Raw genomic sequence first — 13161 nt, 5'->3', positions numbered from 1 at the left:
CCCATAAGTACCAACAGTGAGAGCCAGTGTGGTGTAGTGGTTAAGAGCAGTAGACTCGTAATCTGGTGAACCGGGTTTGCGTCTCCACTTCTCCACATGCAGCTGCTGGGTGACCTTGGGCTAGTCACACTTCTCTGAAGTCTCTCAGCCCCACTGACCTCACAGAGTGTTTGTTGTGGGGGAGGAAGGGAAAGGAAAAAGTTAGCCGCTTTGAGACTCTTTCGGGTAGTGATAAAGAGGGATATCAAATCCAAACTCTTCTTCTTCTACTACTTAGTTCCTTCGAGTGGGGGTGGGTGGGAGAACAAATGCAAGTCCCTGAATTTTCAGTCTATATTTCAAAGGGGTAGGAGACAAGAAAGGGAAAGGATGGAGAGTTGAATGTAACAAACAACAGTTAGGGAATAAATGGTAGACCCTTGGAGAACGAGAGATGACTGTGAACAAAGTTAAAAGAGTCTCAAAATGTCAAGCAAGGGTTAGCTGTAATTGTGTCTCTGCAAATCCTGTAATTGTGCCTTTGCAAATCCTGATTTATCCTTACTTGTTCTTAATTTGTGCCTGAGAATAACAAAGCCCTACATTTTTTGGTTTCGGTTCTTGATGTGCACGTAACTATCATATTTGGTATGTCTGCCAGTACCCCAAACCAGCCTGGTAATTCATTCTAGAGGAATAAATATGTGATGCAGAGCGACGTTAAACAACATCAAAACAATCTTCTTCTTGTTGTTTTTTTAAGAAGAGAAATCTTTTCTTTTAAAAAAAAGAAAAAGATTGTTGTTGACCTTATCCTGAGTGTAGCAGAGCAAGCAATTGCCCTGAAGGGATTTTGTGACTGCTCATAAAAAATGTCGCAGCAGAGTCCTGCCCCATCTGTATGATGCTCTCTCAGGACAGCATTTGTGCAAGACTGCTGGAGAACGCTACACCGTAAGTAATGCTACTTGAAACATTGCACAAAGGAACAACCAGGCTCCTTTATTGATGTATTTATTTACTGGAAAGGTTTGGGAGTTATCATCGTGAGCTACGCCACCCGTTTTTGCAGAGAAGCCACTAGGTCTCAGAAGCAGAAGTGAAGTTTTTCTCTACATCTCTGCCTTTACAAAAAACAAAACAAAAAAAACCCCTTGTCTTTTGTGTGAAAATAATTTTAAAAAGTTGCTAGCCTTCAGCATTACAGTGAAAGACTTGGGGGGGAGGGCGACACATGACCCAAATGTAACCTGCAGGCTCAGAATCACAAACACCAGCTCCAGATCCCATGGCTTCCAGAAGGCTGTCCAAGAAAGTTGACTTCATCTTTGCCTGAAGCAGAATCACACAATCCCAAAATAAAGGGCTCCTAATTTGCATATTATTTGCATTTATCTGCATACCATCAATGTGGCATCTGTTCAGTTTGTCTTATCTCTCTAAATCATCTCCACATCTTAAAATCATAATATGGTAGCGCATAGGAATATATTTTTAGAGAAACCTCGTACTCAAGTCTTCACACTTGAGCCAGTGTCTTCTCAGCAAGTGAAAGGGTGGAATCGAAAAAGCCAAGGGCCAGACTTGATCTCAAGCTGACATTTCTAGTTGACTAGTGAGGCAAAGGGGATGCGGGTGGCGCTGTGGGTTAAACCACAGAGCCCAGGACTTGCTGATCAGAAGGTTGGCGGTTCGAATCCCTGCAACGGGGTGAGCTCCCGTTGCTTGGTCCCTGCTCCTGCCAACCTAGCAGTTCGAAAGCACCTCAAAGTGCAAGTAGATAAATAGGTACCGCTCCAGTGGGAAGGTAAACGGCAGAAGGAGCTGAGAAATATGTGCTACATCGCTACGTTTATTTCTAACTACGCAGGACAGAAAAGAATATGCATCTGCTCTCTGTGAGAGTCAGTGAACAACTAGAACAAAGAAACAGGAAACCAGTAACATCAACATCCGTCTCCCTTCTCCCGTGAGACTTCCAACAGTCTGGAATGTCAACAGAGTCTTGTGACTCCAAAAACTGCACAGTGGCATAACAGAAATCTAACAAGGACATCATGCACACAACATCCCCCTCTCAATCGCCCTCGCAAGCTGGAACCACTGGCCCTAACTGTTCCCGTATGAAAAAGTTTCACTGCACGCCACTGATGTGTTTCATAATTTTCGGCTTAAGAACACATTGTTTTATGGGACAAAACCACCACAATGCTTCAATATGAAGATGAGATAGGGTTAGCGATGTGCAACTCTTGGTCATCTCTGCTACAAAGCCATGAGAACCTGCAACAGAGATCTTTGTTTCTGTTTATTAGCAGGAAGTAAAACCAAGATCCTGACTAATGCCAACGCCATTTTGTGTGCGGTGTTCTCTATAGGCGAACATCTGTATTCATCTCCTGCATTCGTCTTCCGCCGAGCGGAATGGCTCTCTGTGTAGTAATAGAAAATAGACAGAAGCTGGAAATAATGGGCGCAGGCAATCAAACTATCATTATAGGTACATTATGTACAAGGTGCTAAATTGGCAAGAGCCCTTTATTGTTAACTTCTCTCCAGCATTATTAAATGAGCTCAGAAACTAGGGGAAATTTACAAGTGACAAAGGGTAATTATATACTTTAGAAGAAGGTATTTTTCATCATGGGGACAGAACCGCACCAAGATAACAGTCCATTCAAAAGACAGCCAAAAGAGAATCTACATATTTTAGTAGAATCGTGCTGTCATTCATAGTTGGCATTCTTCATCCCCCCCCTCCCCGCCCCAAGAAAGACAGAAAGAAAGAAAGAAAGAAAGAAAGAAAGAAAGAGAGAGAGAGAGAGAGAGAGAGAGAGAGAGAGAGAGAGAGAGAAACATACTTTTGCTTGTAGTCTGGCGGCCTGTTTAACTGTAGGGTCATTTCCCACTCTGCAATATTAGCAGTTAATTAAAGGCTTAAGGCCTTCATGTCAGATAACTGATATAGCCAGCTGACTACTTGGCAAAAGGAACCACGGTTCTAAGCGATTCTGCAAACAATTTGTGGCGCACACCCTGTAGTTGGCCTTTTCCTCACAAGTAGATACATGGTCGCCTCTCCCAAGAGTCTGTTGTGATTCTCTAGACATGCACAGGGACACATCAGGGTTTGTGGAGTGCCCACCGACCACGAATATTGTCTACATGGTTTCTGTTCTTTCCTGTTCTTTCCTTGTTCTTTTGGCAAACATATTTTATTTTTGAAATTTTCAGAGCAAACAGAAGAACGCTCCGCATGCAGAGTGCAGACAGTATTGAGCTAAGTTCAGTGTCTGGAAAGTAGCCATGCAGCCATCTCAGCACATGACGACACAGGTGAACGTCATTTTCTGCAAACTAGAAACCGTGTAGATGCTCCAGCGGTTGGGAAAGTGAATCTTATTTAAATTTATTTATTTGGCTTTTCAAATTACAATTTTCCAATCACGTATCCAACATACAATATAAAAACAAGATTCCAAAGAATCTCCTGGACTTTTCTCCTCCCCTTTGTGGGGCCTATTGTTAATCATTTCCTCCTGCATCTTTTATGATAATCCAAATCTTTTACCTCTCCAATGTGTCCAAAATTCGCCTACTAACCTACTAACAATTTTAACGGTTTACAATGGTTTTTAAGATGAATTATATCTTTTCCCCATTTCTTATTAAGATTATATCTTTTCCCCATTTCTTATTAAAATTTTGGTCTTCCCGATTTCTGATTCTTCCAGTCATTTTGGTCATGTTGGCATTGTCCATCAACTTGATCTGCCATTCTTCTCTGGTAGGGACTTTATATTCTTCCCATCTCTTCCATAAAGTGATCCTTTATTCTGACCAAATGGAGACATAATGCAATATCTCCAATAGACATTGGTGGTCTATGAACATAATACAGTGGTACCTCGGGTTAAGAACTTAATTCGTTCCGGAGGTCCGTTCTTAACCTGAAACTGTTCTTAACCTGAGGTACCACTTTAGCTAATGGGGCCTTCCGCTGCCGCTGAACGATTTCTGTTCTCATCCTGAAGCAAAGTTCTTAACCCGAGGTACTATTTCTGGGTTAGCTGAGTCTGTAACCTGAAGCATCTGTAACCTGAAGCGTCTGTAACCCGAGGTACCACTGTACAATCAACCAAAGGCCCCCAAGAACCTCTGTGCCCCACTGATCTGACTGATTTCTGAGGGAGAAAGCCACTGACACATTGTATTGAGTCCATTTCGCTTGGTATTGTCCATGCTGATTGGCAGCACAGCTCTCTGGGTTTGGAAGCCTTTCCTAGAGCTGCCTGGAGAGGTGGGGGAGACTCACTGGTCCTGAATGGGGTAACTGTGCCCCTGAAGGATCAGGTGCGCAATCTGGGAGTCATTTTGGACTCACAGCTGTCCATGAAAGCACTAGTTAATTCTCTGTCCGGAGTGGTTGTCTACCATCTCCATCTGGTACACCAGCTGAGACCCTACCTGCCTGCTCACTGTCTCGCCAGAATGGTACACGCCCTGGTTATCTCCTGCTTGGACTACTGCAATGTGCTCTACATGGGAATACCTATGAAGGTGACTCAGAAACTACAAGTAGTCCAGAATGCGGCAGCTAGACTGGTGAATGAATGAATCTTTATTTGCATCAGCTGTTGGCCATAGCAACAAAAAGAAGAAGAAGAAGAGTTTGGATTTGATATCCCGCTTTATCACTACCCGAAGGAGTCTCAAAGCAGCTAACATTCTCCTTTCCCTTCCTCCCCCACAACAAACACTCTGTGAGGTGAGTGGGGCTGAGAGACTTCAAAGAAGTGTGACTGGCCCAAGGTCACCCAGCAGCTGCATGTGGAGGAGCGGAGATGCGAACCCGGTTCACCAGATTACGAGTCCACCGCTCTTAACCACTACACCACACTGGCACTGTGATATACACAGAACAAAATAAAAAGTCGGTTATATAAAACACAGCTTGGAGTCCTGAATCAGTAGTCAAATAGTGGACCTTATTCTGATTGCCCTGGCCAGATTGGTGACTAGAAGTGGCCGCCGGGACCATATAGCACCAATCCTGAAAGACCTACAGTGGCTCCCAGTACATTTATGAGCACAAATCAAACTGTTGGTGCTGACCTTTAAAGGTTTGTATTCCATAATGAGCATCTCCACCCCCATCATTCATCCCAGACACTGCGGTCCAGCTCTGGGGGCCTTCTGATGTGACAAGAAGTTACAGAGAACCAGGCAGAAGGCCTTCTCAGAAGTTGTGCCCACCCTGTGGAACGCCCTCCCATCAGATGTCCAGAAAATAATTATCTGACATTTAGAAGACATCTGAAGGCAGCCCTGTATAGGGAAGTCTTTAATGTTTGATATATATATATATATTTAATGATATTTATTAAAGTTTAACAATTACCAAAAAAAGAAAAACAGGCAGTGATAAAAAAGAAAAAAGATTACAGTACTTCAAAAATAAAAGAAAAATACAATACTAAGAAAAAAAGAGGGGGGGGAGAAAACCCAAAAACAGTACAACAAAGCAATAAGAATGAAAAAACAAAAACATTTAAAAACACTAACATCCAGTATTTTCATATCTTTATCTTTCATTTACTTGTTTCCTTGACTTCCTCACACCTCCCTTTTTGTATTCTAATTCAATTAGTTGTTTCAGCAAGTCCTTTCCCTCTTTCTCAAACTTTGTTCCATAGTTTATCTTGACACAATTTAACCTTAAATTTTACACTTTGACCCATTAACAATCTATTTTTACTTAATTCTTTATAACCTTTCTGCTAAAACCATGTAAATTCATTCCAGCATCTTTCTAACATTCATTAATTTTACAATGTTTTTGTAAAATTTTCCAATCTTCTTCCACCGACTCTTCTCCCTGGTCTCGGATTCTGCCAGTCATTTCCGCCATTTCCATGTAGTCCATCAGTTTCATCTGCCATTCTTCCCTGGTGGGTAGATCTTGCGTCTTCCGGTATTTTGCAATAAGTATTCTTGCTGCTGTTGTGGCATACATAAAAAAATTTCTATCTTTCCTTGGCACCAATTGGCCAACCATGCCCAAAAGCAAGGCCTCTGGTTTCTTCAGAAAGGTATATTTGAATACCTTTTTCATTTCACTATAGATCATCTCCCAGAATGCCTTAATCTTTGGGCATGTCCACCAAAGGTGAAAGAAAGTACCTTCAGTCTCCTTACATTTCCAACATTTATTATCAGGTAAATGGTAAATTTTTGCAAGCTTGATTGGTGTTATGTACCACCTATAGATCATTTTCATTAAGTTCTCTTTTAAGGCATTAGATTCCGTAAATTTCATACCAGTGGTCCATAACTGTCCCCAGTCAGCCATCATAATATTATGTCCAACATCTTGTGCCCATTTTATCATAGCAGATTTCACCGTTTCATCCTGAGTATTCCATTTCAACAGCAAGTTATACATTCTTGACAGATTCTTAACTTTGGGATCTAATGTTTGATATTTTATTGTGTTTTTAGTACTCTGTTGGGAGCCGCCCAGAGTGGCTGGAGCAACCTGATCAGATGGGCAGCACATAAATAATAAAATTATTTGTAACCATTATTATTAAGGACTGAACCCAGGACCTTCTGAATGCTCCACCATGGAGTTATGACTCTTCATTTCCAAAGCTCAATATCTTCAAAGTCATGCTGGCAAATTTCATGTCCAAATAAGTACCTTATTTTTTGCTCCATAAGACTCACTTTTTCCCTCCTAAAAAGTAAGGGGAAATGTGTGTGCGTCTTATGTAGCGAATGCAGGCTGCGCAGCTATCACAGAAGCCAGAACAGCAAGAGGGATTGCTTCTTTCACTGCGTAGCGATCCCTCTTGCTGTTCTGGCTTCTGAGATTCAGAATTTTTTTTCTTCTTGTTTTCCTCCTCCAAAAACTAGGTGCGTCTTGTGGTCTGGTGCGTCTTATAGAGTGAAAAATACGGTAGGTTCTTTGATATTTTGCATCTCAGGATTTCTTTCTTTTATCAACAGGTGTCTTCTCAGCATCGCTGCTGACAGATCATGGTTCAAAGCCCAGCGCCACGGCTAAAACGCATTTGGACAGTATGGCTCTTTCTGGAGAAGCTCCACATTTTGCTTGCATGAGGTGATGACTTGGAGGACAAGCTGTTGAAGACACATTACTTCTACCTAAAGACCTTTGTGTCAAAGGTTAAAGAAATCCATGCTCCTGAGTCTCTTAACTGTGTCGTCGTATGTATATATATATATATATATAGATACGCACTGACTTTCCAACTTAGATTATTTGGAGAGTAAGTGCTTCTGTTATTGCAAATTAAACTAATTAGTATCATTTCCTGACAGCTGCAGTGAGCGATAGCAATTCCACGATCCTGCTCCCACCTCCCCGCCCTTCTTCACCCACTTATATGGGATGAAGAGTGGAGACAGCTTTGTGGTTTGATGGAATAGGATCAGTTTATCATTGTAAGGGCACCTCATTCCATTCCGAGTGCAGCATCGCTGCTCAACCCCCCCCCCCCCGCCCGACGCTCTTCCAGTTCATCAGCTATTATTGCTCTATTAACTTATTACACTGGAAGCCTAGCTGAGCCAGATGGGAGGTGGCGGTGACTTTGCAAATCACCAGGGAAGAAATCAGGCTGGAATTTATTATTTCTTCCCGGGTTTGGAGACGCTGTAACGTCATGTCCCCCCCCCCACTTGCTCTTTTTTCAGCCCAAATTGTAGACAATTTGCTGGTGGAACGCTCAGGAACACATTTCCACGCCCGCAAATGGTTTAATCGTTGTGAATTCCGCAACCTTGCTTGGATTGAAAATCTCCAATTTCTCTGTGAATATCAGCAAAGAGCGAAATGTTGCAGGAGGTAATCCTCGGGCTTTTAGCAAATTGCTCTCGTTTTATCAAGTGCGGGAGTAGGGGGGGGACGGGATCCTACGTCCCTATTCTGTGTACAAAACCAAATGACTTACTTATGTCTGAGATTTCCATAATGCTAGGCTGAGAGAAGGGACGCGGGTGGCACTGTGGGTTAAACCACAGAGCCTAGGACTTGCTGATCAGAAGGTTGGCGGTTCGAATCCCCGCAACGGGGTGAGCTCCCATTGCTCGGTCCCTGCTCCTGCCAACCTAGCAGTTCGAAAGGACATCAAAGTGCAAGTAGATAAATAGGCACTGCTCCGGCGGGAAGGTAAACGGTGTTTCCGTGCACTGCTCTGGTTCGCCAGAAGCGGCTTAGTCATGCTGGCCACATGACCCGGAAGCTGTATGCCGGCTCCCTCGGCCTATAGAGCGAGATGAGCGCCGCAACCCCAGAGTCGGCCACGACTGGACCTAATGGTCAGGGGTCCCTTTACCTTTTTAAATGACTATTTGTAGGGACACGGGTGGCGCTGTGGTCTAAACCGCTGAGCCTCTTGGGCTTTGCCAATCAGAAGGTCGGTGGTTTGAATTCCTGCGACAGGGTGAGCTCCCGTTGCTCAGTCCCTGCTCCTGCTAACCTAGCAGTTCGAAAGGACGTCAAAGTGCAAGTAGATAAATAGGTACCACTCTGGCGGGAAGGTAAACGGTGTTTCCGTGTGCTGCTCTGGTTCGCCAGAAGCGGCTTAGTCATGCTGGCCACATGACCCGGAAGCTGTCTGCAGACAAACGCCGGCTCCCTCGGCCAATAAAGCGAGATGAGCACGCAACCCCAGAGTCAGCCACGACTGGACCTAATGGTCAGGGGTCCCTTTACCTTTACCTTTAGGCTGAGAGAAACAAAGGAGAGACCACCCTGACACCTTGTAGTGGCCCTGCTGGAATAATCTGAGGGCCGTTGCCTATTACTTGGAGGTCAGGGTACTCAGTGAAAGCCTATTGCTGATGGGTCTGGGGGCATTTAAATGAAGGAATGTGGCCACTTCATTGGAGCAAACCTGTTAGGCTGAGACTCGGTGGAGGGTTTCCTAAAACTTCAAAACAGGACCTCCTAGTACATTTGTGAGCACAATTCAAAGTGTTGGGGCTGACCTTTAAAGGCCTAAATGGCCTCGGCCCAGTACAGTGGTACCTCTAGTTACGAACTTAATTCATTCTGGAGGTCCGTTCTTAACCTGAAACTGTTCTTAACTAGAAGCGTGCTTTCACGTTTGTAACTCAAGGTATAATAATAATAATAATAATTTATTATGTATACCTTGCCCATCTGGCTGAGATTCCCCAGCCACTCTGGGCGGCTTCCAATCAAGTGTTAAAAACAATACAGCATTAAATATTAAAAACTTCCCTAAACAGGGCTGCCTTCAGATGTCTTTTAAAAAGAAGATAGCTGCTTATTTCCTTCACATCTGAAGGGAGGGCATTCCACAGGGCGGGCGCCACTACCAAGAAGGCCCTCTGTCTGGTTCCAGCGCTGGATCTCAGTGTCCAGGCTGAACGATGGGGGTGGAGACGCTCCTTCAGGTATACAGGACCGAAGCCGTTTAGGGCTTTAAAGGTCAGCACCAACACTTTGAATTGTGCTGGGAAATGTACTGAGGTACATTAGCTAAAGTGGTGCTTCAGGTTAAGAATAGTTTCAGGTTAAGAATGGACCTCCGGAACGAATTAAGTACTTAACTCGAGGTACCACTGTATATGACTTTTCATAGACACCTGGCATTTTGTTTTGTTCTTTTAGATTTTGTTGGTAGTTATCCAGAGTGGCTGGGGTAACCCAGTCGTATGGGCTGGGTTAAAAAAAACAAATCATTGTTATTATATTATTATTACTAATCAAGGGAGGGTTTTCAAATGTGTATCAAGTAATCACACCTACACTGGTGGATGGCAAGCTCTAGAATCAATCTAGATTTATCAGTCTAACACATTGAGGATGGGTTGACTGGTATGCAGCCATGACTTTCATTTCAGTGTAAGCACCATATTTTTAAAGGATAAAAAGGTGAAGGGACCCCTGACCATTAGGCCCAGTCACGACTGACTCTGGGGTTGCGGCGCTCATCTCGCTTTATTGGCCGAGTGAGCCGGCGTACAGCTTCCGGATCATGTGGCCAGCATGACTAAGCCGCTTCTGGTGAACCAGAGCAGCGCACGGAAACGACATTTACCTTCCCGCCAGAGTGGTACCTATTTATCTACTTGCACTTTGACGTGCTTTCGAACTGCTAGGTTGGCAGGAGCAGGGACCGAGCAACGGGAGCTCACCCCGTCGCGGGGATTCGAACCGCGACCTTCTGATCAGCAAGTCCTAGGCTGTGTGGTTTAACCCACAGCACCACCTATTTTAAAGGATATCTGCTCACAAATTCCATCTGAGAACCAGGAACATTTCAGCACAATACAAGCACGTGAGAGCAAGTGTTCATTGGTCATATCTTATGGTCACTACAACAGAAGGTGGCTCAAAGTAGGTGACCTGGAGATGACTTCTTGGGCATCCGTTTCAACCTGGGCTGCTGAGTGAGGTGGAAAGCCACTCTCTGTTTATGATCTGTGGTGCCACAGGATTCTTGAGAGTATGATTTACTCTTCAGAACTATTTTAAGATAGTCATTCTGGCGGGAATGGTTGGTGGCTTGGCTATTGGCTTCCCACTTCAGAAGAATTTTTATTTTTATTTTACTTTTTTTTTACTGTGATTCCGCAGAAAGGGGTTTAAATGTTTCATACTCTGGGTGCCCAAATCCGGAGGAAACTGCCCACATATTTGTATTTTTGTACAGCCAACTGGGAAGCCCTCAATGAACCCTTGGTCAGAGAGCACCCACTAATGGAGATGCTTACCCCCCCCACTCCAGTCTTACACCCAAGTCAGAAACTCTGACTTTGTGATTCTACTGATATCTGCCCCACTTTTAACTGGCTGACTTGCTGTTAGTTTTTGTTTTTTATTAAAGTTTTTCTTGTTTTACAGAAGTATGTGTAATGTCTCTCGTATTTTTTCCATGTAACATTTTTACAAATCAGTTTCATTTGTTTAGACATTAGGAAGAAAAGGGGGGGAGGGGGGAAGATGGGTGGGGTTGGGGTTGGATGGCGATGTTTCTATTATGCTTAATGTATGTAGGGTTTGGTGTCAGCGTTACTCGTGCCGGTTCTCTGCTGTTCTCTTGTGTTCCTTTGGTGGTGAGAGAGGTTGGAGCTGGCCTGGGGTGTGGTTGTTTGTTTGTGATTGGCTGTGGTGATCTTTGTTTTCATGTGTGAGTGGGGTGGGTGGGTGTTTTGGATCAGGTTAGCCATATTGATTTGTATGCTGTTGGTGGATTATTGTCATTGTCTTGTTGGGCTGTGTATGTGATAAAGGGGAGCCTCTTCTGTTTGTCCCCGTGTCAGTTTCAGTTTATTGGTTAATTTTTCTAGTAGGGCTGTTTCCCATACTATTTGGTACCATTGGTCCATGCTTACTCCGGACAGGTCTCTCCAGTGTCTGGTTACGGTGTTTCTGGCTGCTGAAAGTCTGACTTGCTATTTTAAATCTACATCTTCATTGTTTCTATCTGATGAAGTGTGTGTGTGTGTGTTTTCTCTACATTTTTATTGGCCTCTTTGTGATTCTCCTGGAGTAGGCCTAGACAAACTCGGCCCTCCAGATATTTTGGGACTACAACTCCCATAATCCCTAGCTAACAGGACCAGTGGTCAGGGATGGTGGGAATTGTAGTCCCCAAACATCTGGAGGGCCAAGTTGGCCTATGCCTGTCCTGGCCTATGCCTGAACCATTAAGTCCAGTCATGGCCTACTCTGGTGTTGCGGTGCTCATCTTGCTTTATTGGCCGAGGGAGCCGGCGTACAGCTTCCAGGTCATGTGGCCAACATGACTAAGCCGCTTCTGGTGAACCAGAGCAGCGCATGGAAACGCCGTTTACCTTCCCGCCAGAGCGGTACCTATTTATCTACTTGCGCTTTTTGATATGCTTTTGAAATGCTAGGTTGGCAGGATCAGGGATCAAGCAACGGGAGCTCACCCCGTCGCGGGGATTCGAACCGCCGACCTTCTGATCAGCAAATCCTGGGCTCTATGGTTTAACCCACAGCGCCACCAGCGTCCCAATAGAAGGGTGCACCTGCTCTAAAGATCTTATACATGTATATTCAGAAGTATGGTCCACTGACTTCAAAGGGACTTACTCCCAGGCAAGTGAGTACAGGATTGCAGCCTAAGAACATGAGAAGAGCCTTATGGGTCAGGTCGATGGCGTCTCCTCCAGCATCCTATTCTCACTGTGACCAACCAAATGCCTCTGAGAAGACCCACAAGCTCAACCACACTCTCCCCACTTGCGATTTCCAGCATCTAGCATCCTGTCTCTGAGGCTTCCAGGATACATGACCTGAACTCCCGAATAGGTTTGAACCCCCTAGCCGATAGCATTTCTCCGTTCAGAAGTTATCTGCTGGTTGACTTTATTTCCCAAGGTCCTTTGGGAAAGGCTCTCCAAATTAGCTTGTTCCTGTAATGTTAAAGAAGAGGCGTGAACCACCATGATCTTCAGCAGGAGCGAGAGAGTGACCTCTGACCCTGAGGTCCCTCTGTTTATGAGGGTCTCCCTGTAACAGACTAGGAACTTGGAGAAGCCAGAACTCTATGATCATGCCACAGTTCCTTTCCTGATCCACTGAATTCGGTCGCTTACCAGAAATACAACTTTGTTCTTTTTTAAAATCTGTTGCCGAAACCCATGAAAACCCTTCCATTGACTTCTTAGGTTACCACAGTGGCCACAATAATGCACTGGAGTTCCGAGTCCTGATCTATTCCAGGATTTTATGGCTAGTCCTGCCTGGAACAACACCCGCTGCAAAATCATCCCGCCCACAAATGGGACAGAATTACCCTAAGGAGCGTGTGTGTGTTTGGATATCCTGTGCCACCAAAGTCTGCGTGTCTGAAAGAAAGCAGCCTTGGGTGAGTTGCCCTATTTTGGCCTGTCATCACCAGGAAAAAGGGAGTCAGCACTTACATGCTGCTGTTCTTGCTGCCTTATGATGTGGCAACATTGGCTTATGAATTCATCTCACGGGGGCTTTTATTTGCTTATTTTTAGTGCTTTTATTTTATTTATTTATTGCACTTATATACCACCTTTTCCTCCAAGGAGCTCCCTAGTTCTCGTCCTCCCTAGTTCACCCTCACAACAACCCTATGAGGTAGGCTAGGCTAAGAGATGGTGGCCGACTCCAAGGTCACGGCT

General features: G+C 44.4%; 1 protein-coding gene across 1 annotated transcript in view; it reads left to right on the top strand.

Moving 5' to 3' along the window:
- LOC308581545 (uncharacterized protein) overlaps positions 1–7780 on the top strand; it is a 60548-nt gene extending 52768 nt beyond the window's left edge. Inside the window, exons 2-3 of the mRNA XM_081184087.1 lie at positions 6991–7105; positions 7702–7780. Coding sequence (XP_081040213.1) covers positions 6991–7105; positions 7702–7768 — 182 coding nt within the window. The 3' untranslated portion in view covers positions 7769–7780. The remainder of the gene's footprint in view (positions 1–6990; positions 7106–7701) is intronic.
- Positions 7781–13161: the final 5381 nt, after the last annotated feature.

This window comes from Podarcis bocagei (assembly GCF_964188305.1).
Source record: "Podarcis bocagei genome assembly, chromosome: 1".
NCBI lineage: Eukaryota > Metazoa > Chordata > Lepidosauria > Squamata > Lacertidae > Podarcis > Podarcis bocagei.
The sequence above is the reverse complement of the archived record's forward strand: the minus strand, read 5'-3'. Positions and strand labels throughout refer to the sequence as shown.